We start from the raw sequence: 27,303 nt of genomic DNA, 5'->3' as shown, positions 1-27,303 counted from the left end.
AGCAAATGCTTTTTTTAACCAGCTAAGCCCCATTATATGCCCCGACCCAACCATGTCTTTATTTGCAAATGCTAAAGTTTTATTTAGTGGTCTATTTTTTGTTGTTTTTTAAAGGATACCAAGACAATACAAAAGGAGCCACTGTAATTTCTCCTTATTAACTGTTCTGGATTATTTGGAGACTTCAGTGGCAGCACTTCCTTAACATGTGCTAGGCTATGTGCTCCATCCCATGAATCACCAAGACACATCATTTCAGTTACAATGTTAAAATTCATTCATAATAGCAACTGAAAGTGATGGGATCCCAAGTTTGAAGCCAGTGGAGCTATTACATAATAAGAGCCTGTCTCAAGGAATGAAAACAGAACAGTGTGTATATGGCTGCGGACAAGAATGCAATCCTTGGTATTATCAAAAGTGGGTAAAGAAACTGCAGAATGTCCTCTGACCTCCAACAGCCAAAACACACACCTGCGTGTAATTTACTGAACAAAACTTTAGTATATATAGTACTGACTGCTCTTCCAGAGGATCCAAGGAGTTCCATTCCCAGCATATACAGGGGGACTCACAGCCATTCATAAGTACAGCCTCGGGGAATCAGACTCCCTCTTCTAGTGTCTGCCAACACCAGGCATGCACCCATACATTTTAAATATTTTAAGGAAGAACTTTGTGTGATCCTGTTTTCTGACACTGAAGTAACCAACATGCAAAGGACTGACAAAAATATCTAAGTGGTAGAAAGAAAAAAAGAAAAGAAAGAAAAAACAGAGTACAGAGAAGGTAACAAAAGGTCTAAACGAGGTAAACATATAACACTAATGAAATGTCCACATTTTATATTACAGAATGCTAAATTGAAAGCTTATGTTTCTGTGAGCTCCCTACCAATAAAAGCCCAGGAGCAAACTATGCACTGAACACAACTCAAACAGCAGGTAGAATATACTAATGACTCATGGCCCAAACACTCCATATTCCTATGCTTCCTTATCAACTCCCAAATACAAAAGCCAAAACAGAAAAGTGCAAAGGGGTGGAGGACTAAGTGTGGGGGCAGAATACACCATGGAAATTCCTAGCAACTAAAAACTGAGTGACTTTAAAACCAAATTACCAACACAACATAGGAATAAAATCTCAGCACTTGAGAACTAGGCCAACCTGGGCAATTCACTGGGATCTACCTCCTCACAAAACTGCTAAGCAGTTGCACATGTCACCTAAGCCTAGCCCTAAGGCAAAAGGACTGCTATAAATTCTCAGCTAGCCAAGGCCACAAGGTGAAACCAATTCTCAAGCAAAAACAAAAGAAAAATAGGGCTGGAGAGATGGCTCAGCAGTTAAAAGCACTGACTGCTCTTCCAGAGGTTCTAAGTTCAATACCCAGTAGCCACATGGCAGCTCACAACTGTCTAACTCCAGTTCCAGGGGATCTGACACCTTCATAGATATATATCCGGGCAAAATAACAATGAACATATAGCAAAATTAATTTTAAACAGAAAAAAGAAAAACAACACCCTAAGGAGACATACAGGGCAAGGACTAATTCCACTCCTCAGAGCTAAATTTAAAGTATTCCCTCATTGCATACAACTCCCATTTTTCAAATGGTTATCTTTTTACACTTCAAGAATGGAAAATGACTCCTTGGAATTAATAGAAATAAAACCACAGCCCAGCACCACACTGAGTCAGATTGACACTCGGGATAGACAGAACTAAAGGGTGTTGTGTATGTTAAACAAACTGTGTCACTTCCATCTTGTAAAGTGATTTTGTTTATAATTAGTCTACTGCATGAGGAACCTTGGAAACACAGTAATCAGAACTGTAACCTAGACTAGGTTACATGCTAGGACATCCGATGGCTCTGTTGGGAGGATGGGGAGGTACGTTCTGCTGTTCGAAGATGACAACTCAGTACTTAGTTCATCTCCTGTGCTAATTGCTCTTAAAAAACGTGAACCTGCTACTTCCCCTTCCAAAAGATAAATGCATTGGCACTGTTCCCATACCAGGAAGCTTAGGGTTCACTAAAGTACTCCTATTGAAGAACATCATGGATATGCCCACCAAGGATGTGGGGCTCACCTGTGAGTTGTCCACTGTCATCAACAGAATATAAAAGTGAGCCAGACGTGATGGACACCCCTTTAATCTTCACACAGGAGAAAGAGGCAAAGTCAGACTAATATGAGTTGAGGCCAGCTGGATCTACAAAGCAAGTTCCAGGCCAGGTGGGGTTACATGGAGTAACCCTGTCTCAAAAAATCAAATTTTGTACTGTGCAACCAAGCAAGGTACTTGTGTTCGTCACTTATGTGTGTGTGTGTGGGGGGGGGGGGGGGGAGCATGGAGGGGAAAAAAGTGTTACAGGAAAACCTTAGAAAGTAAATGAAAGCCTCACTGTACTGCTCAATGCAAAAAACAAGCCTAAGAACAAATGTCTTCAGGGGCTAGCTGCTTTTCCAGGGGGCCCAGGGTTCGATTCCCAGAACGTACATACATGGCAGCTCACAACAGGCTCCAGGGGATCTGACACCTTGACATGCAGACAAAATATCAATGCATAAAAAATAATTTTTTTAAAATGAGTATATATTAGCAATCTTGAATCAACCAGATATTGGGGGAGGGGGGGAGCAAAGTGGCCTCATCCTCCTCCTTCCTGGCCAGAACAAGCTTGAGAGCACAGTGAGTCTATAACTCAATATCACATCTACCATCTTTGTTTTAGAAAGAACAAGGAAGCTAATGAAAGTTGCAGGCAAGCTGTGGTCTAAAACCCATTGAAAATGTAACAACTGGAAACTGGTCTATAACGTGTTTCTACATACTTTTAAATCTTATCTACTTCTCTCTTTCAAATCCCACTGGGAAGAGAAATGGTACTTTGTCCTTAAAGCAATTAAGGACATGTGTGTGATCAAGCCTGAGATGCAGTCATCAATCCAATGCAAGATTAAGCCATCTGTTCTGACAGCACCACTGATCTCTGAAATTACATTTTTCCTAACTCCCAACTCTTCTCTCTAAACATCCCCAGCTTTCAAGACTTCCTACTTCTAAATGCACTACTAGCTTCTAAGCTGTATAGACTAGGATTTAAACCTAAGCAACTGCTAAGAAATCTTACTGAGCTGGAATCTCACCTCATCTTAAATGATCCTGGGCTTACTACCAGCTCCCTGAAATAATCAAGATCAAAAGGAATTATGGGCCAGGGATCATCGCTGGTCACAGGATGACGCTGTAACAGAGATGATATGAAGGCTCACTGAGGCCTCTTAGCAGCTGGGAACTGCCTATAGCACATCTGCCTCAGGCCAACAGGGACCCTGGCATACCTTTACCTTGGTTGCAGCACTCTGGGGGAAGTTTCTGTTGTCTAAATCACTTTGTTACAGTACTCTCAGTGCTACCTGGCTGGTGGTTCAGTCCTCCTACAAAGAGGACTGACCTGGGGCATCTGGACCCCTCCCCTCCTTGGTGTTCAAGTCAACTCTCGTAATCTGACCAAATACAACATGGTGGTGATAGAAGCAATTCTTTTTATTCTAGATAAACTTTAAATAAAATAAACCTTCTTATAAAACAGAGACCCAGGCCATTCCTTTTTGTTTATTGTTGAACAAGCAGCGCCTCGGGGTCCGGCCCACTGTGCTCCTCCTCGCTCAGCAGCTCCTCATACTCCTCGCTGAGCTCCTCCGCATCCCCGAGACTGGCTTCCTCCTCGCTGGAGACGAGGTCCAGGTCCTCACTGAGAAGTCCGCCCTGGCCCCAGCTACAGCCTTCACTTGACTCATCTTCACTAAGGTCCAGCTCCTCACTGGATATCACATCCAAAACCTCACTGTGCTCGTCACTCAGGGCGTCTTCTACTGACTCCTCAAAACAGGGCTGGTCTAGTTCTTCACTAGGTTCCAAGTCCTCACTGGCCACTTCCTCGAATCCTGGAGAGTAAAATGACTGACTCACTACATTAAATTCATGGCTCAGAAGAAGTACCCTCCACACAATCACCCTCCCCCACAAGGCTTGTTCCAAGGCTCTCCATACCATAGGCCAGTGGGCTACCAAGTCCTTCCCCGGATTCACAAGTCTTTGTGAAGAAAGAGCAAACTAGGTGATAAAGGGAAAGGAAAGACCCTCTGCCAACAGCAATGTCAAAGGCAATGTGGTCATTCCTGAGCATAAGGACAAAGTGAACCCACACAGTTCTCTAAGAGATACTTCCTGTCATAACTAGTAGAACCAAAAACCCTACTACTGCCAAGTACTTGTCAGTCTTAAATTATCAGGTTTACAGAACCAGGACAAAAGTAATCATGTCCTGAGTTAGTAAAGCACACCCAGTAAAGAGATGAATCGAATATGAATTAATAATGCACACCCTGTCTTCAATCAACATTCCAACAAAGGTTCAGTTATGGGTAAGATCATATTCTGGGAAATGTAAAGGTTAGCTAACCTCAGCATTCCATATACACCCCCTTCACTACTAAGCTCCTTGTGGGAACTGCCAATATTCTGGCCTTCCTGGAAAAGTTTTCAGTCACAGGGAACAGTGTTTCAAGATTTCTGCAGGATTCCAGAGCATCTCCCTTCTCATGGTCTCTAGGAAGCCCACCCCATCACCAAGGGAAGAGACCTGAAATTTTTTTAGCACAGTGTAGCTCAACAATACCTCACAACAGGACATGAGGACATTATGCGATCCCAGCACTTGAAATGCTAGCCAGAAATACAGGGACGGCATGGATTACATTTTAAAAACAAAAATCTTAAAAATGACTTTTTGAGAGATAGAGAAGGGATAGGGACTGGGTCTATAAAACCCAGAAAAGACTCTGTCTCAACCTCCCAAGTAGCTGTGATTGTTGGCACAATAATTATACTGCATCCAGCATATTTGTAAGAGTAAGCGCCTCTGAAAAACAAAAACACTCCCCCTCCCCCCGCAAAAAAAAAAAAAAAACAAAACAAAACAAAAAACGGAATATAAAAGCTGGCTGCATGAAAACTTAAAAACTGAAAAGTAACTGGGTAACTGGCTACAATCAAGAGACATTGTGACTGGGTTTACAAGGGCTCTGGATACTGCTGACTATACACTAAGTTCCCCAGCCCTGCACAAAAGACCCAGTCTACACTCCACATACCACCAGTAGGCTGCACGGTCACCTCATACACGTAGTAGCCATGGAGCAACTTCTTTTCCTGTGCGAAAATCCTTACTGCCTGAAAATGGAAGTCCCCTAGAAGACCTATAAGAATGGATTAAAGAATTATCACTGCCACACTTATGTTGGCAAAGCAAGGAAGGAGTGCCTACCTGAGCCATCCCTGGGGTGAAGCAGGCTTAGCAAGCCTACTACATTTTTTCTTGCACTACTGATACAAACAGGCACATCTAATCAAACGCTCCATAGAAAGAACTGTCTAGACTAGAGTGACAGATTCTTTTTCTCAAGGAGAACAAGCACTTGAGTATTAATTCCCTAAAAAGGAACACAGGCCTCTTTTCTGTGACAGTGCTAGGGACAGAAAGAATCCAGGGTTTGTACATAACAGGCAAGCATCTGACCAAGATCCACAGCCCTTAATTTTTGTTTGTCTTCTAGACAGGATCTCAGAGTAGCTCAGGCTAGTCTCAAAATACCTGGCATCTATCTACCTTGCACCCCAAGTGAGTTTTGGAGTTGTTAGTTTTTGTTGTTTTGTGATTCACTATGTATCCTTAACTCACCTCAAACTCATGATCCTTCTGTCCCAAGCTCCCAAGTTCTAGATTACAAAGATGTGCACAATACAGGTTTCAATTTTTTTTTTAATTAAGCAAGATAATGCAGTGTTACCTGAACTCCTCAAAGACAGAAAAGTCGGCCTACTTTATCTTATTAACTCCCAAACTGGAGAACACAAGTCTTTCACTCAGCTATCAACCCACAGCTAAGACATGAGAACAGATCCCATTTAACACTGCTGTCCCATGACAAACCAAAGTGTAAATTACTAAACACTAATTTCTAAAGAAAAAAAAATACATAGAAGCAATTGTATTGCTTTATTTTGGTTATTCCTAGGTGGGGTAGGCTACCTTGATGCTCGGAGCCGGTACTTCAGCTAAGCATGATCGATCACGTTTAGCTGTATCTTAGTTTCCTTAAAGAGTTACTGAGAATACAACACATTTTCATCTTCTCTTACTACAAATTACTTTTGCTCATCTTAAATATGTAGAAGCCATTGGAAGAGATCTTTATTTTTTTTTTCACATTTATTAGTGTGTTCCTGTACAAATAAATACTCAACCATAGAATTCAGGACTTCAAGTTTGGTGACAGGTACCTTTACCTGCTGAGCCATATTTAGACAAGACTACTGCTGCTGTTCTTGTCTACTCCTGATGTCTACTGAGATTGTAAATGCTCTACAATCCTGTCACTGGCCTTACTCTTACTCATCTGTTTATAGGAAGCTTTCTGTAGGTTTCTGCAAACATTAAACAAGCTGGTCCATCCCAACCCTCTCTCACAATAACCTTTCTCCTATTTAATTTCAGCTATGAGTGAGCATGCTCTGACACATTCACTGCTTTCCTTCCCTCAGGAAGATCAGACAAAAGTAAAATACCTCTCTCTAGCCGGGCGTGGTGGCGCTCTCTCTCCTTTAGTCTCAGCACTCAGGAGGCAGAGGCAGGATTTCTGAGTTTGAAGCCAGCCTGGTCAACAGAGTGAGTTCAAGGGCTATACAGAGAAACCCTGTCTCAAAAAAAAAAAAAAAAAAACAAAACAAATAAAACAAAAACTCTCTCTCTAAAAGGCAGGTTAAAGGAAATCAGTCTCTGCCTCTCCCTCCCCTCCACACACACGCCCATTGAGGTCAACTTCGTATCACAACACCTACCAGATCCAGGGTGACTTGTTCCTCTTCACACCCATGCCATGCCATGCAGGGATCCCACCTGTCTCCCTTTGCTATCACTGGTAGACACAACTGTCTTTTTCCTCCTGGGGGTTTGCTGGTGATGTTCAATCTCTTCAGCCACACAGGATGTTTCCCTCTCAGTGCACCAGGACAAAAGAAAGGCAGCAATAACACATTCAATGCTGACCTCCCATGTCCAGTGCTCACCAATGGTCAGCCATAAGGAAGATCTCTAGTAACTAAGTGACAGCTGACAAGGACATGGAAACGTTTGCACCTATGCACAAGATCCCTAAGAGTCCAGGGTCAGGCATCAGAATAAAGGCAAGAGATAGGAGAATCTACTTTCCCAAATTCCAACAGCTGCTATCAGAATGCCATCTGCCTTGTTCTAGATGCATCCTTTCTTCACACGCTAAAGTGGACTACAATAACAGTTAGAAAAGGTGTGTTTATGGAACTCATGTGTGTGTTCTGGACCAGCATCTATGATATTTAGTGCGTTTCGCAAACTCACTAATAAACTAGCTTGTAGAGTGGAAGTAGGTGAATACTAAAGATGTCAGTATATCCAAGATCCTGGTTTCAAATCCTGAGTATCAAAAGCAAGAAATAAATGTTTAAGATCAGATTTCCAACATCTTATCCTGTCCCAACCATGAATTCACCAGAGAGCAAAAACAAATTAACTAGGATAGAATAATACACATGGAAGAGGGAAATAATGCCCTAAAATCTTTATTGCTGAAGTCACCAATCAAAAAACTCTGAAAAGGTTGGCAGGAAATGCCTGACGACTCCACTAGTCCAAAAAGACAAGAGTTCAGTAACACAACAAAATGTTAAATGCAAACATTTAACATGGTACCATCAGCCCTCACTAGGCCAGACCAAAGGACGGACCAGGCAGGTACTTACCAAAGAAGTCAAATGAAAATGGGTCCCTTCCACCAAAAAATTCCCTGAAGACATCATCTGGGTTCCGGAATGTGAAGCCAAACTCAAATGGACTGTCAAAATGAATTCCACCTATACAAGCACAATAAAGTGTTTAGCTTATGAATTCTGATATTTCAAAGCAACTGTTTATTCATAAATTACTGTATATTTCATGGTCTGAGAGAGAACATATTCCACACATCTGGGATTCTAAAAGCCCAAGAGTCTTATTTGCCTAGCATTTGACCACATGAGTGCTCAGATCTCTAAGGCCTATGAATTTTTCAGTCTCTGTCTGCAATGATGCTTTAACATAATCAAATCACTGTCCACTGTTTTTGTCATGAATTATAAAGGCTTATGAAAGCCAAGAATATTGACTCCACCAATTTCCCCATAGGTACAATATTAGATCCCAGCAAGCCTTTTAAGATGAGGCAGCTCATCTCCTGAGCACCATTTCCACACAATAGGCAATGTCACTGCTAAAAGCATAGTAAGGTTATCTTATCAGAGCAGACATCTCCACTTACTTCTCCTAACCTGACAAATGTGTAGTTGGTTCTCCCCCCTCCCTTTTATTGAAGCAGGTCCTCACTATGCAAAGCAGGCTGGCCTTAAACTCAAAGTTCCTGTCAAATTCTCTTTTGGTTCAGTTTTTATATATTTTAATTATTTTTAATCCTTTAAGGAGGCAGACTTACTGCAGAAGAATCACAATCATATAGAGTGATCTAAAACCCACCAGGCAGGCTTTCAACTCACAGGCACTACACTACCTTAGCCCCTAAGGTGCTAGGATTTTCAGCATGTACCACCATGCCTGATCAACAAGCAGGTTTATTTTTATTAAATGTTTAAATGTTTATTTCTCCTCATTTACACAAACTCAACACTTTCAAGGCAAATCCCTGTTGACTATCAGGTACAAATCATAAGAACTACGCGGAAGCAGTGGTGGCGCAGCACTTTGTTCCCAGCACTCGGGAGGCAGAGAGAGGTGGATTTCTGAGTTTGAGGCCAGCCTGGTCTACAAAGTGAGTTCCAGGACAGTGAAGAAACCCTGGAAAACACAGAGAAACCCGGTCTCGAAAACAAACAACTTTAAGAACTGAAAAAATTTATGTAAACTTGTCCAAGACCTTTTGTCTCCAAAAAGAAAATTGACATACCTCCTCCTCCACCACCATTTAATCCTTCTTTGCCATATTTGTCGTAGATGTCCCGCTTTTTAGCTTTAAATGTGAGAAAAACAGTATGAGTAAGTTCTTGTTTTCAAACCCTCAAAATTCAGTATTTCCCATTATAAATCTACATCCATTTCGAAGGCCCTCAACTTTAAGAGGAGGAAGGTCTCCTGAACTGGCAAACTTAATTATAACTGCTACAAATATTTACAACAAAGTTCAGGGGGTGGATGTTAAGCCCTGGTAGAATGGGAAGTGGATAAGCATATACCATAAAAGGAGCCAGGCCTGTACTACATTTACACAGGCTCAGACTCAGGATCTGCTTGCTGAGTTGACCACTCACTTGGCTCACAGGTGCTACGCTGGTATGCGTGAACCCTGCTTGCTGCCTTTGTGCTTCTAGGACAGACACAGCACGGCTGCCACATCACTCTGTCTTCCCCCAAAATCTTATGTTATATTCTACAACAGGGGAAACAAAAGTGAAGAACAACCCCATCTTGACTAAGAAGCCGCCTTGTAAGAACATAAGCTCTGAAGCCCAGGCTCCAGCCACTAGAGCTCAAAAGCTCAAACTGTATTAAGACCTTGGCACATTTGCAGTTTTTCAGCTAGCGATGTCTTCATTAATTGAAAAAAGAAATTGATATTTGTCAAGTTTCAAGGGTTGTTTTTAAAACTGGGAGAAGGTAGACTTATAGAGTATTCATAATGCAAGGAGCTATATGCCAATAAGCTGTCTCATTGAGTTTTAGATCAGGTTCCTTCTAGAAATAGATTTTTTAAAGACAGTGACCTATTATTTCCTATCATCAGTCAATCAGTACCTAACCTTTTAAATGCCTCTAGCTTGACTCATGCCAGGCCACCCAGCAGGATAGTGCTTAGGGTGTGGGCAGTACTATTCCAGTCTCTGGCACTGTTCCCAGCCTTGTAGGTGCAAAATCTTCCCTTTACCACAAACTCAAATTTGATGGCTGCCCCTAGCTGACAGCCAACCCTTCATCAAACTGCAAAAAACCTTCACAGAGGCATCTAATGTCTATGATCTAGACCCAGAGTGGGGTGGGTAGATATGTGTGTGTGTGTGTGTGTGTGTGTCTGCCTGTCTGTCAGTCAAAATCTAAATTGGAGCATCTCTTCCTTGTGCAAGTAGGTAAAACTCCATTAACAATACTCTGCTGCAGTAGAACATGTCTACAGCTCATGGCCTATAACTCTAGCTCTTCAGCACCCATGGTTAGATGTACCAGATACAAAGTACACAAGAAAATTAAAACTTTAGGGAAGAAGGAACACTCTAGCTAGGAGCAAACAAATTTTGTGTCTGTGCTCTCTAGGAAGCCCTGTTCTAATGCACTCTCAGAGCCCTTCACGAGCTCAGGTTTACTTACCATCCGATAACACTTCATATGCCTCAGCTACTTGTTTGAACTTCCGCTCTGCTTCTTCTTTATTTTCAGGATTTTTGTCCGGGTGCCATTTAAGTGCCTGTTTTCGATACCTTGAAAGATAAAAAGGGTGTATAATGAGTACATATGAAGTCCATGGAATTTTAATACCTAACAGCTAGCTGAGGGAGTAGCACATCTTTAATTCTAGCAATGGGTCTGAGAGTTGAGATGGCTACACAGTAAAAACCCTGTCTCAAAAAATTAAAAAAAAAAAAGAAAGAAAACGAAGCCGGGTGTGGTGGCCCATGCCTTTAATTCCAGCACTCGGGAGGCAGAGGCAGGTGGATCTCTGAATTCGAGGCCAGCCTGGTCTACAGAGTGAGTTCCAGGACAGCCAGGGCTACACAGAGAAACCCTGTCTCAAAAAACCAAAAAAAAAAAAAAAAAAAGAAAAAAACAAAAAAAAGAAAACGAAAAACAAAAAAAACAAAAAAAACAAAAAAAACAAAAAAAACAAAAAAAAACACCAAAAACCACCTACCCTTAAGCAGAAAATGGCTACACCATTAGGTATAAGAATATCTTAGCAATCCACCTTTTCTTGAGAATGAAATAAGCAAGTTCTAATTTCGGATACTAGCAGAAATTGGCAAGATTGGTTTGAAAACATGTATGTGGGATGATCCAAATGTCCAAATTATAGGCTCTGGTGATCAGGTGAAGCATGTACAGAATGTCGACAAATCCTTGCCCTCTGAGCCAAACAGATACAACTTAAATAAATTCCCTCATGTTTCTATTTTTCCCAGCCATCCCAATATTCCACTTATCAATATAAAGAACATCTCCCATAGCACAAGCCAGACTCCTAGTAACATTTAAATAGCTACCTATTGTAGATTTAATGTCTAAACAAAATTGAAATATCAACTTCTGTGGCTAGAGTATGGCCAGTGATAGGGCACCTAGTATGTACACAACTTTAATCTAAAGCATAACATTAGAGGAAGTTATGTCCAATACTGGAATTAAAACAAGTATCCAGTGTCCTGATTAAACCTTATAAGGAGCATATGAAAACCCAGAAGTGATGTTAACTGTAATCGTTAACTTGACACAACCTAGAATCACTTGGAGAATGGTCTCAAGGAGGCTGATGTGGGAAAATTAAGTACAGCACCATTCCGTAGACAGCACCACTAAACTGCAAAGAAATCAAGCTGAGCACAAGCAAGAACACAGCCATCTACACATTCATTAATCTTAACTATAGTAGATATAATGTAACTAGCTGTATAAAGCTTCTGCCATGACTTCTCCACAGTGATGAATATATGACCTGACCTCTATCATGATAAACCCCTTAACTACTGTTTCTTTTGGGTATTTCATCACAGCAACAGAAATAAACTAGAACACTAAGACTCAACTGGTTATGTATGCCCCTGGCTACACACCAACCCTCTGTGTAACAGAATCCTGGTTGTCTTGGATTCACTTTGTAGACCAGGCAGGCTGGTCTCAAAGTCACCAAGATCTGCATGCCTCTGCCTCCTAGTACAATGATTACAGGAATGTGCCACCAGTACCCAGTGTATACCAACAATTTAAAAAATAATGGTGAAAAATAGTAATAATGGTGAAGAGCTACAGATATAGTTTAGTGGAGACAACAGGCCTATGTTGGAATTCAGAAACACCATGGAGAGGCAGAATATAAATTATCACAAAGTAAATATAGATAGTACAAGGAACTGCAGAGAGAACCCAGGACCTCTAGCACACAAGGGCAATATTAATATTTCTATTTTGGGACATAGTATAAGTTGTCAAGTTTGGGGGATGTATGTGTTTGTGTGTGTGTGCACAAATATGTTTATGTATGCGTGTGAAAGCTAAGCCAGGTCAACCCTAAGAATCATCTACCTCAGCCGGGCGTGGTGGCGCACGCCTTTAATCCCAGCACTCGGGAGGCAGAGGCAGGCGGATTTCTGAGTTCTAGGCCAGCCTGGTCTACAAAGTGAGTTCCAAGACAGCCAGGGCTATACAGAGAAACCCTGTCTCGAAAAACAAACAAACAAACAAACAAAAAAAAAACAAACAAAAAAAAAAAAGAGAGAAGAATCATCTACCTCATTTTTTAAGACTGAGTGGGTCTTTCTTCATAGGAACCTAAAGATCACCAACTAGATAGAATGCCCAATGATCCCCAGGTCTGATCACAAATGTTAGCACTTTAACCTAGAACTAAACCATAGGGTTGAAAGCCACTTTAGGTCTGTGTTGGGCAGTAAACTGGTGTCTGCCTATCATGTATGAGTCTCTTAGATTAGATCCCAGTACAGGGTGGGTGCCTTGTTCAGGGTTTGAGAGAACCTGTTGCTCTTACTGAGATCCTAAGTTTGATTCCCGGCACCCACATGGTGATTTGCAACTACCTATAAAGTCATTTCTAGGAGATCATATACTCTCCTCTCTTCCTTGAACACTGAGCACACATATACATGCAGGCAAGCAAATCATTCACACATAAAATAAACCTAATTTTTACATTATCCAATTACCAATGAACCACAGTACAGAATTATCAACTCAGAAATAGAATCACTTACGCCTTTTTAATGTCCTCAGGTGAGGCATGTCTCTGCACGCCCAGCACTTCATAGTAATCCACCATGTTTTAACTGACTGTTGGAATAAATCCTGCAAATAAAAAAATACAGCCCATGATAACACTGCCCAATGAGTGAAAAACAAGAGGAAGGATGAGAGTCGGTTCCTTCTCAGCACCTACTGGCCCAGAGAGAACTTCTGGTAGCCAGTCACTAGCCTGTATCTTAGGCAGGACTTTTGTCCAGAAACTGGGTTCAAGAATCATTTCCCGTCCATGTGGTGGGGCACACCTTTACTCGAAGTACTAGAGATGCAAAACGCAGGCAGATCTGATTTCTATGCCAACCTGGTCTACAGGGCAAGTTCAGGACAGCCAGGCCTACAGAGAAATGGGGGGAGAGGCATCCCCAAATCTATCAAGGAAAAAAATGCTTGGAAATGACATAATAGTATATAAACAGGTCACTGGTCTCTGAGGCAGAGATCAGGTGCCACCTGACCAAAGGACTGGCTACATCTGCTTTCCTAGACCACAATGCATTTGGGGAGATTTGGTTACTTCCCTCCCTGATGAATTTCTGCACCAGGTATTAGGCAAGATTACAAAGATGAACACACACTAGCTCTGCCTGAGAAGCATGTCGGCCTCAGCACCATGGCTCTCTCATGGGAATGGCATCGGCTGTTGCATTAAGTTACTCACAAGAAAGGGAAAAATATAGTTGACCAGTCTTATATAAATAACCTCTCTGTCCAGCACCCAACTACCAAACCAACACAACACTGCTCTATCTAATACTATCATGCAGACTAGAGTAATTCTTTAGCTGAAATCCAGGGACAGAGCACGGCTTCACCTGTCTCCACAGAGCAGCACAAGGAAACCATTCGGCTTCTAACTACCTGATATGTGGTCTTACTGTTCTCTAAATAATGTGCTTTCATTTAACAGTGTCTAAATCACTTGGTCACTCTACAGAGGTAAGACTAAAGGCCTGTGGTTAAAAACTCATGCTTTACAGTTTGCTTCCCAGTTCTCACTCCAACTCCAGGTAATTAATCTAATGCCCTCTTCTTGTCTATGAGTGCACGCACATGCCCACAAAATAAAACCTGATTCGTGGCATGTCTTTAATCTTAATGCTGTGGGGGTACTAACTTAGCCATTTCCCAAACCTCAAATATCCCATTTGTATAGCATCTCTACTTTCCAAATTGAGGTGAGTTTTTTTGTTGTTTTTTTATTTTGTTTTGTTTTGATTTTTTGTTTTGGTTTTTGGAGACAAGGTTTCTCTATGTAGCCCTGGCTGTCCTGGAACTCACTTTGTAGACCAGGCTGTCCTCAAACTCAGAAATCCACCTGCCTCTGCCTCCCAAGTGCTAGAAATAAAGGTGTGCACCACCGCCGCCTGGCCAAATTGTAGTTTTTACAAAGTTATAATATTTTATGATTCCTTTTTATTTTTAATGTGCATTTATCTACCATCATCAACTCCCTCACTGAAACATGCTCAAAGCCTCATCTCACCATCTACAACCCATTATATAACACCCTGAGTCCAAATGGAAGCCTAACCCAGTAAACAGGCACATGACTGCACAAAATAGCCACTGGGATACTGAGCATGTTGTTTCAAATAGAACATGACCAAAGCTTAACTCCTGAGCTCCCTACGCCACCCACCATGACTTTCTCTAGTAAGCTCTACCTTGATTACCTCAAAGCTGTTATACCTATACCACATAAAGAAAATCACTTTTTCAAAACATCTTCAGCGTGGCCCTCAGTCCTTACTCCTGCAGAAAGAAGCCTTTGGGCTACCCTCTTTTCAATGAATACAGAGAGACTCAAAAAGTGTAATACCCTAGGCAGTACCAGCCACAAGGGACTCTACTAAGTTTACAAGGAAATTAAGACAAGAATCACCCATTGTATTGACAAGTGTCAGGTATGAGAGGGACGGAATTATGAAATAAGGTACAGATCACCAAACAAAAGTTAAGGAACTATCCAAACTGACATCAAGCTGGGCGTGGCAGGAGGATCAAGAATTTAGATCATAATCTCACACAGGTTTGTAAACAACAGGAAACACATGTAACCCTGTCTCAGAAAACAAATTTAAGAATCATCTTTTGTTTTGGTTGGGTGGTTTGATTTTTTTCTTTTCTTTTTTTAAAATGAATCTTTTTTAAAAAATATTTACTTATGTGTATGAGTACACTGTAGCTGTCTTCAAACACACCAGAGAGGGCATCAGACCCCATTACAGATGGTTGTGAGCCACATTATGTTTGCTGGGAATTGAACTCAGGACCTCTGGAAGAGCAATCAGTGCTCTTCACCAATGAGACATCTCTCCAGCCCGGTTTGTTTGTTTTTTCAAGTCATGATTTCTCTGTGTGATGCTGACTTTCCAAGTAATAATCCACCTGCCTCTGCCTCCTCCATGCTGGAACTAAAGCTGTGTGGCACCACTGGCTGGCAACTTAACTATAAAGGTACCTTCCAATTCTAAACAAGTTCAATACTAGCAAACAAAAAAAAAACCAAAGTACATCGGCCTCACCAAAAATAAATAAATAAAAATAAACTGTAGTTGGGGTGCATGGCAGCACACACCTTTAATCCCATAACTCAGTAGGCAGAGACCAAGAGGATATCAGTGAGTTTAAAGCCAGTCTGTTCTACACAGCAAGTTCCAAGTCAGTCAAGGCTAACTAGTGAGATCTTGTCTCAAAAAATTTTTAATAATAATAGTAATAACAAAAATAATGATGATAGATGACCAAGATGCAACAATTAATAATAATAATAAATAAATAAATAAATAATGATGAAATGACCAAGGTCAATTTTTCTTCCTGCTGGCAAATGTTTCTACTTTGACAGTACAACCAAATCTTACTACAGAAGCTTAGGAAAGTTAGCAAAGTTTTTATAAAAGCAGGCAGAGTGGCATACACCTTTAATTCCAACACTGGTGAGGCAGAAGCAGACAGATCTTAGTTCTAGGCAAGCCAGAGTTACATGGTGATGAGATTTTATCTCAAAATATTTCTTAATAACTTTCCAGGGCTGGTGAGATGGCTCAGCGGGTAAGGGCACTGACTGCTCTTCCTGAGTTCAAATCCCAGCAACCACATGGTGGCTCAAAACCACCCATAATGAGATCTGATGCCCTCTTCTGATGTGCCTGAAGTCAGCTACAGTGAATTTATGTATAATAATAAATCTTTAAAAAAATAACTTTCCAAATCAAACAATTCCTTTTGGCACTTGTCATATTCCTATTTTGAGGTATCCAGCGTACTGGATTTGCCTGGAAGCAACAAAAGTAAACCAAAATCCAAACAAGGGTTTTGAAAAATACCAGGGTCCTGAAATACAAGGGTCCTGAAAAATACCTAAGCAAATGAGTCAACATATCCATGCCCTTTCCTCCCACTTTGAGTCTCTTTCTCTCTATGGCAGGGCAGTGGTAATGCATAATTTTATTTAAACTCAGGAGGCAGAGGCAGGCCTCTGTGGGACTGGAGGTCAGCTTGGTCTATAGAGTTCCAGGACAGCCAGAACTACAAAGAAAAATCCTGTCTCTTTTCTTTCCTTAAAAAAAAAAAATAATAAGTCTCTCTCTCTGTGGTGTCTTATGTATTCCTTTAGGATTCTTTAGCAGGTATCTGGCCTCTAATCTTCAGGTACTAAATGATCTATATATCTGAGTTGTGATCATTATAATAGACATTGATAGAAGCCAGGCATATATCTTTGATCCCAAAACCAGGAGGGCAGGGGCAGGTGGCTCTGAGAGTTGAAGGCAGTCAAGAGGTACACAGTGAGATCACATCCCCCCAAAAAAGAAGAAAACATAATGTGAGTCCCTAAAGGCAGCAGAACCCAAGTAAGAACTCTCTGGACCTGGGGGGGGGGGGTTGTTGATGAAACAGTGGAGTGGCAGCAGGACTGCTAAGGAAGAAAGACTAGAGAAACTTCATCATTGTAGGAGCTAGTGGTGCAGACCTATAATCCTAGCTACCTGCCTACACTGAGATAGATGTTCTAGACCTTGGAATGAAGATGATTCAGGTGCAGAGTGCTTGAACAAGGCCCTGGATTTAATCCCCAGCAACTCATGACTCGTAATTCAAGCTCTGGGGGAGAGAAAGTGATCTTTAGAATAAGACTATATTATATAAACAAATAATTCTGAACTGGGGGGTCACTCCCCAGTGACTAGCATGTGTTTGGCTAAAATATTCAAGTTCTATCCAAAACACTAAATTTTAGCTCAACAGTCAGCAGTATAACCACTTTACATTTTGACCCTACTGTCAACTTCAGAAACAATTCTGTCGCTGTTCCATCTTTTTTCACTTCATGGGTAGAGAGAGGGTTATTCTGGCATAGTGGAGAGCCTGAGTTCAATCTCCAGTGCTATCAAAAACGGAGTGGTAAAGACACACAGGCCTTTAGAGGTGAAACCTGAGTAAGAACTCCAAGCTCATCCTGTCTCAACCAGCTCCAGACCCATCTATGCTACTTTAGACTATCTCAAAAATAAAAGGCTGGATTTATGCCCTTCTTTTAGCACTTTCTTGTATTAGTACCATCTACCGTGGATATGGTTCAGTAGTAAAGCACTTGCCCACAATGCACAAGCCTAGACAAGCAGACATGTTTGCACACATGATATATATCACAAGCTTGTATCCATAAAGTCTAAGGGCAGGAGGACCTACAGCTTTATTATAAAGTGATTAACTATATAACCTTTGTCTATTTTCCATCTAACGGTCTTTCCTGCTGAGATCATTAAAAACCAAGCTTTGACTCTTCCATTTTTTACTCCTTAATACAGGCATGCCAGCAAGGGCCAGGTATGGGAGGGAGACCCAGTTGACAGTGCTTCTATTGAGATGACTACAAGCATTTAAACCTGAACTAAGATCAAAAAAGGAAAGATGCCGGGTGTGGTGGCACACGCCTTTAATCCCAAGCACTCGGGAGGCAGAGGCAGGTGGATTTGAGTTCGAGGCCAGCCTGGTCTACAGAGTGAGTTCCAGGACAGCCAGGGCTATACAGAGAAACCGTCTCCAAAAAAAAAAGGAAAGACGAAGCCAACAATGAACTGCAAAGATTAAAAAAAAGAGCACTTGTAAACAAACAAATGAAGATGGAAGACTACAGAGAAAAGACACTCACTGGAGTAGAATGAAAGCTCAAGGACCTACTGGTTGGTCCAATTCTACAAGATAGTGTCTACCAAGATGCACTTCAAACAAGTACTCATAGTTAACACTACAGGTACTACAGACAACTACTACCACTAATACTACAGACTACCACATACAATGTGAAGCCAAAGTTGCTTATCCACTTAGGATGAAATGTTATCCACTATCCAAATATACACTAGACATTAACAGGAAACATGTTTTACTCTATTTGAATCCAGAACACCCACCAGAAGCCTATACCCAATGCACTGGGTATTTATCAAATACCAAAATTCAAATGGGTGTGGTGTAAACTAACTTTAATCTCATCATTCAGGAGACAGGGGCAGGTGGACCTCAAGTTCTAGGCCAGCCTGGTCTAGAAATTGAGTTCCAGGACATCCATGGCTACAAAAAGAAGGAAAAAAGGTCAGGAAGACCTTGTATCTGCCGCAGACTCATGAGTGGATGATACTGCAGGCCTCAGCTACCCAGCTCCAATGTATTAGTTATACTTTGTCTTGTCAATCCAGGATACACCTTGTTTGAAGCATTTTTAGTTTTTCCAAGACCAAACTGCTGCCAGAAGCATCTGTCTTATTATATAATTCAACTAGCAGTAGCAGTGTGAAACCTTTCTCTTAAGTCTAATCATTATAAACTCTTACTTCCTCCAATGAGAATGTCCAGCAGTCTCTTTTTTTCAAGACAGATCTTTAAAAAAAAAAAATTCTGAGGCAAAGCATAGTCTCCAATGTTAGTCCCAGACCAGTCAGCTGAGACCTTGCCTGCAAAAGAAGGGGAATGAGAGTGGAGATATGCAGTAGTTAAGAGCACAGCTGCACTTCTATAGGACCAGGGTTCAGTTCAGAGCACCTATATGGCAGCTTACAACTGTCTGCAATCCCAGTTCCAGAGGACTCAACACCCTCTTCTTCATTTCCTTGGACACCTGTCAAACACATATTTAAGTGAAGGCAAAATATCCATACATATAAGATTATGCTTTAAGCTGGGTGTGGTCTTTAACCCCAGCACTCCGGAGGCAGAGGCAGGCAGATTTCTGAGTTCAAGGCCGGCCTGGTCTATAGAGTGAGTTCCAGGACAACCAAGGCTACACAGAGAAACCCTGTCTCAAAAAAACAAAAACTAAATAAATAAATAAATATATACATATACATATATGTGACAGCCACAGTACCGATAGGATCAGGAGTTCATGAACAACCTGGGCTACAAGATAGTCTCAAAAGGAAATTCCCACATATCACTAAAACAGAGTGTGGGTGTGGAGGGGCATGGGAAAAGAAGAATAGACAAACTTTACACAAGTTGCTAACTCAAGAAAAAAGAAATTAATTTTTTAATATCTCCTGTAAATACAAGGAACACTAACCACTCCTTGTTGATTTATAACATTCTTGGGCCAGCAAGACCACAAACCATGTAAAAGTATACACACACACACACACACACACACACACACAAGCAAGAAGACCTACTTGCCTTTGAACCCCAAACACCAGACACACACACACACACACAAAGTTGTCCTCTGAAAACTACATGTGTGTAGTGCCACAATTCATACACTAGCACGCACAGCTTTCTTTTTTCTTTCCTGCCCCCACCCACCAACCCACACACTCAGGGTTTCTCTGGGTAACCCTGGCTGTCCAGGGTTAGACAGGTCGATCTTCAACTGGAACTCCATTGGCAAACTAGTTTTAATTTTAAAGAACATTCTGATAGTAGTATTCCAGGTAAAACAAATTATAAAGATTGCTTTATTTTTAATTAATGCGTGAATGCAGATGCCTAGGGAGGGAGGGAGGCCGTAAGTCGCACTTCCTGGTAGCTTAAGTTACAGGCACTTACTTGTGAGCTGCCTGATAAGAATGCTGGGATCAACTCTCTTTCACTGGGCATGGTGGCAAACGCTTTTAATTTAGGCACAAGAGCAGTACTAGCTGCCAGATGGGAAGCTTACTGAAGCCCCATTGACAGACTGTCTGTCCATCCTGAGAGAGAAGGAGCAGGGTGGAGTGCAGGCTGAAATCAAAGAGGAAATATACAACATGTGTGTAAATCTTTCAAATCTCAGATCTACACTGACCCTGGTTCAGTGGCTTATTTTCATATAAAACAGATTCAATCCCCAAGATTTAACTCCAACTCTGTCCTTCAGACATTTTTCCTTTTAAGAAACCCACTCCCACTGGCAGCCCAGAAACCTGTCAGAGCAAACCTGTTGTTACTGCATCCCTTCCATCTGTTGTTCTTTGAACTCTACAGCCATATTTCTGGGCCCTGTTGTTGCCAGATAGACTTTTCCTGATGTACACACATTTCTCTGTCCATGAAGGACTGGGCAACAATGTTTTGCAAGAGTCTTGCCAGGTCACCAACAAAAATAGCTCGTTTCCTTTCCCACAAAAGAGGATCAGTATTGAAAAGTAATACAATCCAAGGCCATATGCACTAAAGACTAAAGCTATCTTTTCTCTTAAAAGTAAATTAAGGCCAGGTATATTAGTAAACACCTTTAATTCCAGCATTATAGAAACAGGGGTGAGGGGATATTTGTTAAGTTCAAATCTGGCATGGTCTACATAGAAAATTCCAGGCAGCCTAGGCTACCCTGCCTCCAAAAACAAAAACAAGAAAAAAAATTTTAGTAAGTTTCACGGGGCATGGTGGCAAACGCTTTTAATTTAGGCACTTGGGAGGCAAAGTCCAGCAGATGAGAGTTCAAAATTAACCTAAGCTACATATTCGATTACAGGCCGACTAGCACTACTTGTAGCAAGACCCTGTCCTGGGGGGGGGGGGGAGGATTAAAAAAATCTCGTGGGAGTTCAATTTATGTGGTAGCATCAAACTAAGTAAATGTAGTACTATTTTCTTGACAATGGAAGCAGGAAACAAATGTGAAGAGAACCAGGCCAGGTGAGGCAGTCCTACAAAAAGCTAGCTAGGGGGCAGAGGTAGTAATAAAATTCCAAACCATGGAAATATTAACAAAAACTTCAATGGTCAAAGCAGTAACAAATTAACTTGGAAGGAAATAAATTATAAGTCCAGTATCATTGTTTTCATCATCATCATCTTATGAATTCCCAAAATATATTAAATATACTCAGACCTCAGCACTTGTCTCCAAGCCTCAATTCAATCCCCAGGGCCCAAATGGAAAAACTCCTACTAATTGTTCTCCAACCTCCACAGACTAAACATCTGTCAAATCTGCCTGAGTGGGTGAGGGGATACACAATACACAAATACATACCTTTGAGGGTTAAGAGAATTTTAGCTAGGATTAGGGACAACTTTTGTTTTGGTTTAGTTTGTTGTTTTGTTTTGAAACAGGGTTTCTCTGTGTAGACCAGATTAGCTTCTGAACTAGAGATTCGCCTTGCCTGCCTGCCTGTGTGCCTCCCAAAGGTGTGCACAACCACAAGCCTGCTAGGAACAAGTACTGAGACCAGTCTGAACAATTCAGTGACACCCTGACTCAAAACTTACTACTGAGAAAAACCCTGGGGTTGAGAGCAGGCTGTGGTAGCAGTAAAGTGCCTGCAAAGCAAGCAGTTACAACAGATCCAGATCACCACCACCCACATTTAGCCAGAGCAGGAGGGCTGGAGGCAAATCTGTGTGATACATCTCAACAGCCAATGTAGCCATTTGGTGAGCCCCTGGATTCAGTGGGAAACCTCTATTGGGGGGGGGGGAGGTGTGAAAGCAATGAGGACACCCAATGGCCACCCCTGGCCTCCAAAAGCACTAGGACACCCTCACATACACATACCCTCACATACACATACACACACACATACACACCCTCACATACACACACCTATACCTCACATGCAACTTTTTTCAGGTTCAATATCATCCCCTTTCCCCCCAAAATACAAAATTTTACAGGGGACAAAAATCACGTGTTTCATAAAGGAACCTTTCTGAAGACCCTAGCATTTAATACTATTATTTAATACATCACAGTTAAGCAGTTGAAGCCAGAATCAATGGCATTTATTCACAATGCCTGAAAAGGTCTTTATGACTTGGATTAGAGAGTACTTTTAAGAGAAAACTACCCTATAGCCAACTGAAGTACATGGAACAAAATCCTCTTTAGATGAACCTGTAACCCTAGGAGATAAAAAGTATTTTAGCATTTTGCACTCTCAGGTAGGAGCAACATATGAAAATAGTCATGTGCTCTTCCTTGGTCATCCAAAATTATGGAGTTTTGTTTTGTTTTGTTTTGTTTGTTTGTTTGTTTTTTCGAGGCGGGGTTTCTCTGTGTAGCTCTAGCTGTCTTGGAACTCATTTTGTAGACCAGGCTGGCCTCGAACTCAGAAATCCACCTGCCTCTGCCTCCCGAGTGCTGGGATTAAAGGTGTGCATGACCACACCCAGCTCTCAAAATTAGAGTTTGACAGAACACTTTATCCATAGGTCTATCTAATAAAAACGAAATTCCTAGACCAGACATGGTGGTGCATTCCTTTAATCCCAGCTCTTGGGAGGCAGAAACTGGAGGATATTTGTGAGGCCAGGCCAGGCTGTTCAACCAAGGACAGCCAGGGCTACAGAGACCCTGTCTCTGAAGAAACAAACAAATCCAACTAGCTACTAGCTGGCTTATCTACTAAGTCAGTCTCCAGGCTCCCCCACCACCACCACCTCCAAAAAAAGGATTTTTAGCAGACTTAAACATGCTTGGGGAGCACTCAGAAACAGTACACTGTGGCTTCAGGAGAAAATGGTCCATTTCTCCCTCCCACGCTCATTAGGGGAGGGGCACACCTGTGGAGTCCACACGACAACTTTGAGTCAATGCCCTCCTGCCATCCTTATTTGGGTTCCAACTCTAGTCCTCAGGCCTTCTTCCTATGCTTTAGGTGTTTAACCACCTCACCAGCCCAATTACAACAGTAACATTTCCGTCTTGTTCTCACCAGCTCGTTTCTGGTTAACCTCAGGCTTACTGCTTGAAGTAGAGTCTCACTTTACAGGCCAAGATGGCCTCTACCTAAAATTCTACCTCACCCTCTTGAATTACTGGTATCAAGGACCCACACAACACTACACAGCTCACTGTGACTTTATTCCCAAAGTTACTCTCTTAAACTCTATACATGAAAATAATATTAATTTGCCACTCTAATCCCTCCTACAAAATCCTGCCTTTAACTGTAGGCCCTTCACTACCAGATGGTGTCCTGGGTAAATTTAAGACTTAACATACAATCATTTTCAAAGTGTCAGTTTTTAAGAATCCTGCAAAGCAGAACCAAGTCGAAAGGACAATTCTGTTCTATTTGCTTGTTCTTTAGAAAGGCATCAGACAAGGTCTAAAAGTACACGCACATCCTTGAGTATTAAATAATGTAAAAGGCACACGCTATCACACCAATAGTGGACAGGGATAACAAAGTGCCTTCTTTACAATTCTAAAGATGTGGCTGGTGCAGAGGGTGCACACCTTTTTTTAATCCCAGCAGGAGGCAGAGTTCTGTGTTTGGTATCAGGCTGCTATTCAAAGTGAGTTCCAGGACAGCCAGGGGTACACAAAACAATACCAAAAAAGTTTGCAAGCCGGGCGTGGTGGCACACGCCTTTAATCCCAGCACTTGGGAGGCAGAGGCAGGTAGATTTGAGTTCAAGGCCAGCCTGGTCTACAAAGTGAGTTCAGGGACAGCCAGGGCTACAGAGAAACCCTGTCTCAAAAACAAACAAACAAACAAACAAAAAGACAGGCATGGTCTGCCTGGGCAAGAGTGAAGAGAAGACTGAAACTTCCAAGTCAACCATACCTACAAAAGGCAGCATTTCTTCCCATATTTCTTTCATGTTCTTCCTAATTCCAAAGCTCCACCCAAGTGTGTGTACTGATGACACCGTAATCACACACCGGAGGGCAATTCGGCCTGTGGTGGCGATATCCCAAAGTACAACAAAGGAGTCCTTCCAGGAATCAGTAAGTCTACTGTGGGGTTTACTTTACAAACAAGAACAGACTAAGTTCAAATATCAGGGCGCTTGTTCTTTAGGTTGTTCCCTCCTCTGGCTTTTATGTCCAATATTTCTACTAAAACAGTTGCCTTAAAGTTGGTATCACTTCCCTAGCAAGCTGAGCGTCCTGAGATTCTACGGCCTAGAATGCGTAAACCCTAACCACAAATCTAAGGTTCAAATAAAGACGTTACAAAAAAACCAAAGTGGCTGCACTGGGCAGGCACTCCCCACCTTAGAAGGTGGGACCATCCCCACCATTCCCTTTCAACGGTTCACATACAACTTCTTCGGTAACAAAGCTTTTAAAACTTGACAAACCCCTCCTGTTTAAAAAAAAAAAAAAAAACTCCATCTCCAAAGTTTTTAAGACCTTTTAGTTTGCAGTGCAGAGTTCCTTGTCAACACAACCGAAGTAAATTAAGACTTAGTGTAAACTCCAGTTACATAAACTTTGTTACGTAAACCACAGCAAAGCAACCTTCGAGGCCAACATCAAACTAGTTTTAAAAGTAAGCTGAGCCAGGCGGGTCGCCTAGCAAACTTCCCAACAGTCCCTGGAAACCGCCTTGGCCTTCCCACCCGGCCCCCTTCGCTGCCTGGAGGCCTGGGCCGGTGATTGCGCCTTCCATGGGAGTCCTGCTCTTCGCAGGCCACCTGACCCCTTGCTTGCAGAATGCAGTGAGGACGCCAGGACTGGGTGACACCAGCCTTGCCTACTCCTGGAGCTCTGCGGCCGACCTAGCGCGTGCCGGACCCAACCGCCACCTTCGACCAGAGAACTAGGGAAGCGGACCGCAGCTAAGCCCCGAGCTAGGCCTGACCAAGAACGGCAAACGCTCTCCACAGACCCAATCTACAACCGGCCCAGACCAGGAACACCTTAAGCCCCAGACCTAGACACAAGACTACAGCCTAGACTGGAACCCGTTCGGCCTTGTGAGCAGTACCGGCCCCACTGTCGACCCGGTTCCTGCACCCGTATTCCGGGAGCCAAGCGGGTTAGCCCATTCGCAGGCCTTCCCCTCCCGCCGTAGTCAACCCTGCTTTTCGCCGCGGCTCGCGGACCCTCACCGAGGACACGGCGGCCAGCGAGGAGGGAAGTCAGGCGGCCGGTCTCCTCGCGGCTGTGGCACAGCTGCGCTGGTGGCGGTGGCGGCGGCGGCGTCTCCTCGCGCTTTCCTTTCTCTTCTTTTCTCCAACAACAAACAGGAAGTGCGTCACGCGGTGGCGGCGCGGCCCGGCGACGTCGACTTCCGCCCGGCCCTGAAGCTAACGTGCGCAGCAGCCTCCGTGCGCGTCGGACTTGATAGCGCTGGTCTAGCGTTCCGGAAGATTCTCGGAGCTGAGGACGGTGGGATTCTGGAGGGTTTACATAGGCGAAGGTGGCTGAATAGGGCGGGAAGCGTCCCCTTGCGCAAGCTCTGTGCCTGGAGGGCTCTAAAGCCTGAGGCGACTGTAGCCGAACCAAGGAGCCTGCGTTTGCCCGGAAGCAGGCTGGGAGGAAGGACGCTCACAGCCTCTGACACAGTGGATTCGGAGATAAGGACCTGATAGCGTAGTATGACTCACACTCCTATGGACTTGGAGAATTGTGGTCCCGAGGTTCGGCCGACCCAACAAGCAGGCCCGACTTAGAGTGAACCGTGAGAGGCCTCATCATTACCAACTCGCAGTGCTGAATCCAGGGTCTAGATTTCAAACACGGTTATTTTAAAGATGTATTTACTTTTTGTATGTGAATGTACTGTCTTCGGACACACCCGAGAAGGACATCAGATCCCACAATAAGCTCCTGTCTCAATAAATCAATAAGCTCCTGTATAAATAAATAGACATTTAAATCCTCACCCCACCCCCACTTACACCCATAGGATGAGTAGTTTTTCATCTTGCCCAGTAAGTTTCAAAAGGTTAGCTAACACTGCACTGGAAAGTAAGAATGAAAGAGAACATATTGATCTCAGAATGTTATGGTTGGACGCCCACCTTCTCAACGCCTGAGAAGGACAAGCACAGAAGATGTGGAGACCCATGATCTGAAGTCACAGATCCTTGGATGCTCCCTCACATGTAGGATATACTCAACTCCAGATAGAACCCTCCAGAATGGCTCCTTGTCTCCTTGCTTCTGTTCTGCCCCCAAGGTTCCCAAACACTACACTTCCCCTTTTGTGAAACATAGAATTTGGCCAGATCTCTTTTCTAATTGACTTTCAGCCCTACAAGATGGCTGTCCAAGACTGAAATGAAAACTAAGCACAAAAGTTCCCGCCCTTTCCTTTACCTTCCTCCACCTCTCCTTCCACCTTTCTGCTCTCAATCTTACCCACTACCACCCTCAATGGCAGGAATCAAGGAGTCTGGCCTAGTGACGAGTGGAAGGTGTGTGTGCTTGCATACTCCAGGGCTGACAGCCCAGCAACCCAAGCTTTCTATTGAAGCAGCGCCGAAAGACAAAGCCAGTTATAAGGTAGAGAATAGGGAAAGGAGTCCCCTCGCCTCAGAGTCTGGCTGAAGCCTCTTGCCACATGACATTTAAGAATTCTAACACGCAGGGCAGTGGTGGCAAATGCCTTTAATCCCAGCACTTGGGAGGCAGAGACAGGCAGATTTCTGAGTTCCAGGCCAGCCTGGTCTACAGAGTGAGTTCCAGGACAGCCAGGGCTGCACAGAGAAACCCTGTCTCAGAAAAAAAAAAAAAAAAAAAAAAAAGAATTCTAACACAGGGTCTGAGGAGATGACTCAGTAAAAAACATTAGTTGCTCTTTCTAGAGGATCTGAGTTCAATTCCCAACACCCATATCAGGTGATCCACAACTGCCTAGTACTCCAGCTCCAGGGGATGTGATTCACTCCAGACATGTGCATGTTTGCATGTAGACCTAGTTTTATCTTTCCCCAGAGCTTTCAAAAGACCCATGATATTAAATCTATATTAAAGTCTTTTGGGGGCTGGGAATGAACACCTTGTTTGTTTG

General features: G+C 42.7%; 1 protein-coding gene and 1 long non-coding RNA gene across 8 annotated transcripts in view; one reads left to right on the top strand and one right to left on the bottom strand.

The window, feature by feature from the left end:
* The window catches only part of Dnajb6 (DnaJ heat shock protein family (Hsp40) member B6), a 50,581-nt gene extending 24,966 nt beyond the window's left edge, over nt 1–25,615 (bottom strand). For 4 of the 7 annotated variants that reach the window (NM_001037940.4, NM_001359198.1, NM_011847.4 and 1 more), the window contains exons 1-5: nt 25,397–25,615; nt 13,078–13,168; nt 10,466–10,575; nt 9,054–9,116; nt 7,861–7,971 (exon numbers count right to left, since the gene is read on the bottom strand). In NM_001037940.4, coding sequence (NP_001033029.1) covers nt 7,861–7,971; nt 9,054–9,116; nt 10,466–10,575; nt 13,078–13,142 — 349 coding nt within the window. In that variant the 5' untranslated portion in view covers nt 13,143–13,168; nt 25,397–25,615. Of the gene's footprint in view, nt 1–3,544; nt 3,966–5,174; nt 5,280–6,921; nt 7,972–9,053; nt 9,117–10,465; nt 10,576–13,077; nt 13,169–25,396 lie in introns of those variants that run through there. The other 3 variants (NR_152863.1, NM_001037941.3, NM_001378835.1) reach the window with 3 other exon arrangements.
* Nucleotides 25,577–26,179, top strand: Gm5129 (predicted gene 5129). Its single transcript, NR_028426.1, has one exon. It is a non-coding gene; the product is annotated as a predicted gene 5129 (long non-coding RNA).
* Nucleotides 26,180–27,303: the final 1,124 nt, after the last annotated feature.

The sequence above is a fragment of the Mus musculus genome, chromosome 5, assembly GCF_000001635.26.
Source record: "Mus musculus strain C57BL/6J chromosome 5, GRCm38.p6 C57BL/6J".
Lineage (NCBI taxonomy): Eukaryota > Metazoa > Chordata > Mammalia > Rodentia > Muridae > Mus > Mus musculus.
The sequence above is the reverse complement of the archived record's forward strand: the minus strand, read 5'-3'. Positions and strand labels throughout refer to the sequence as shown.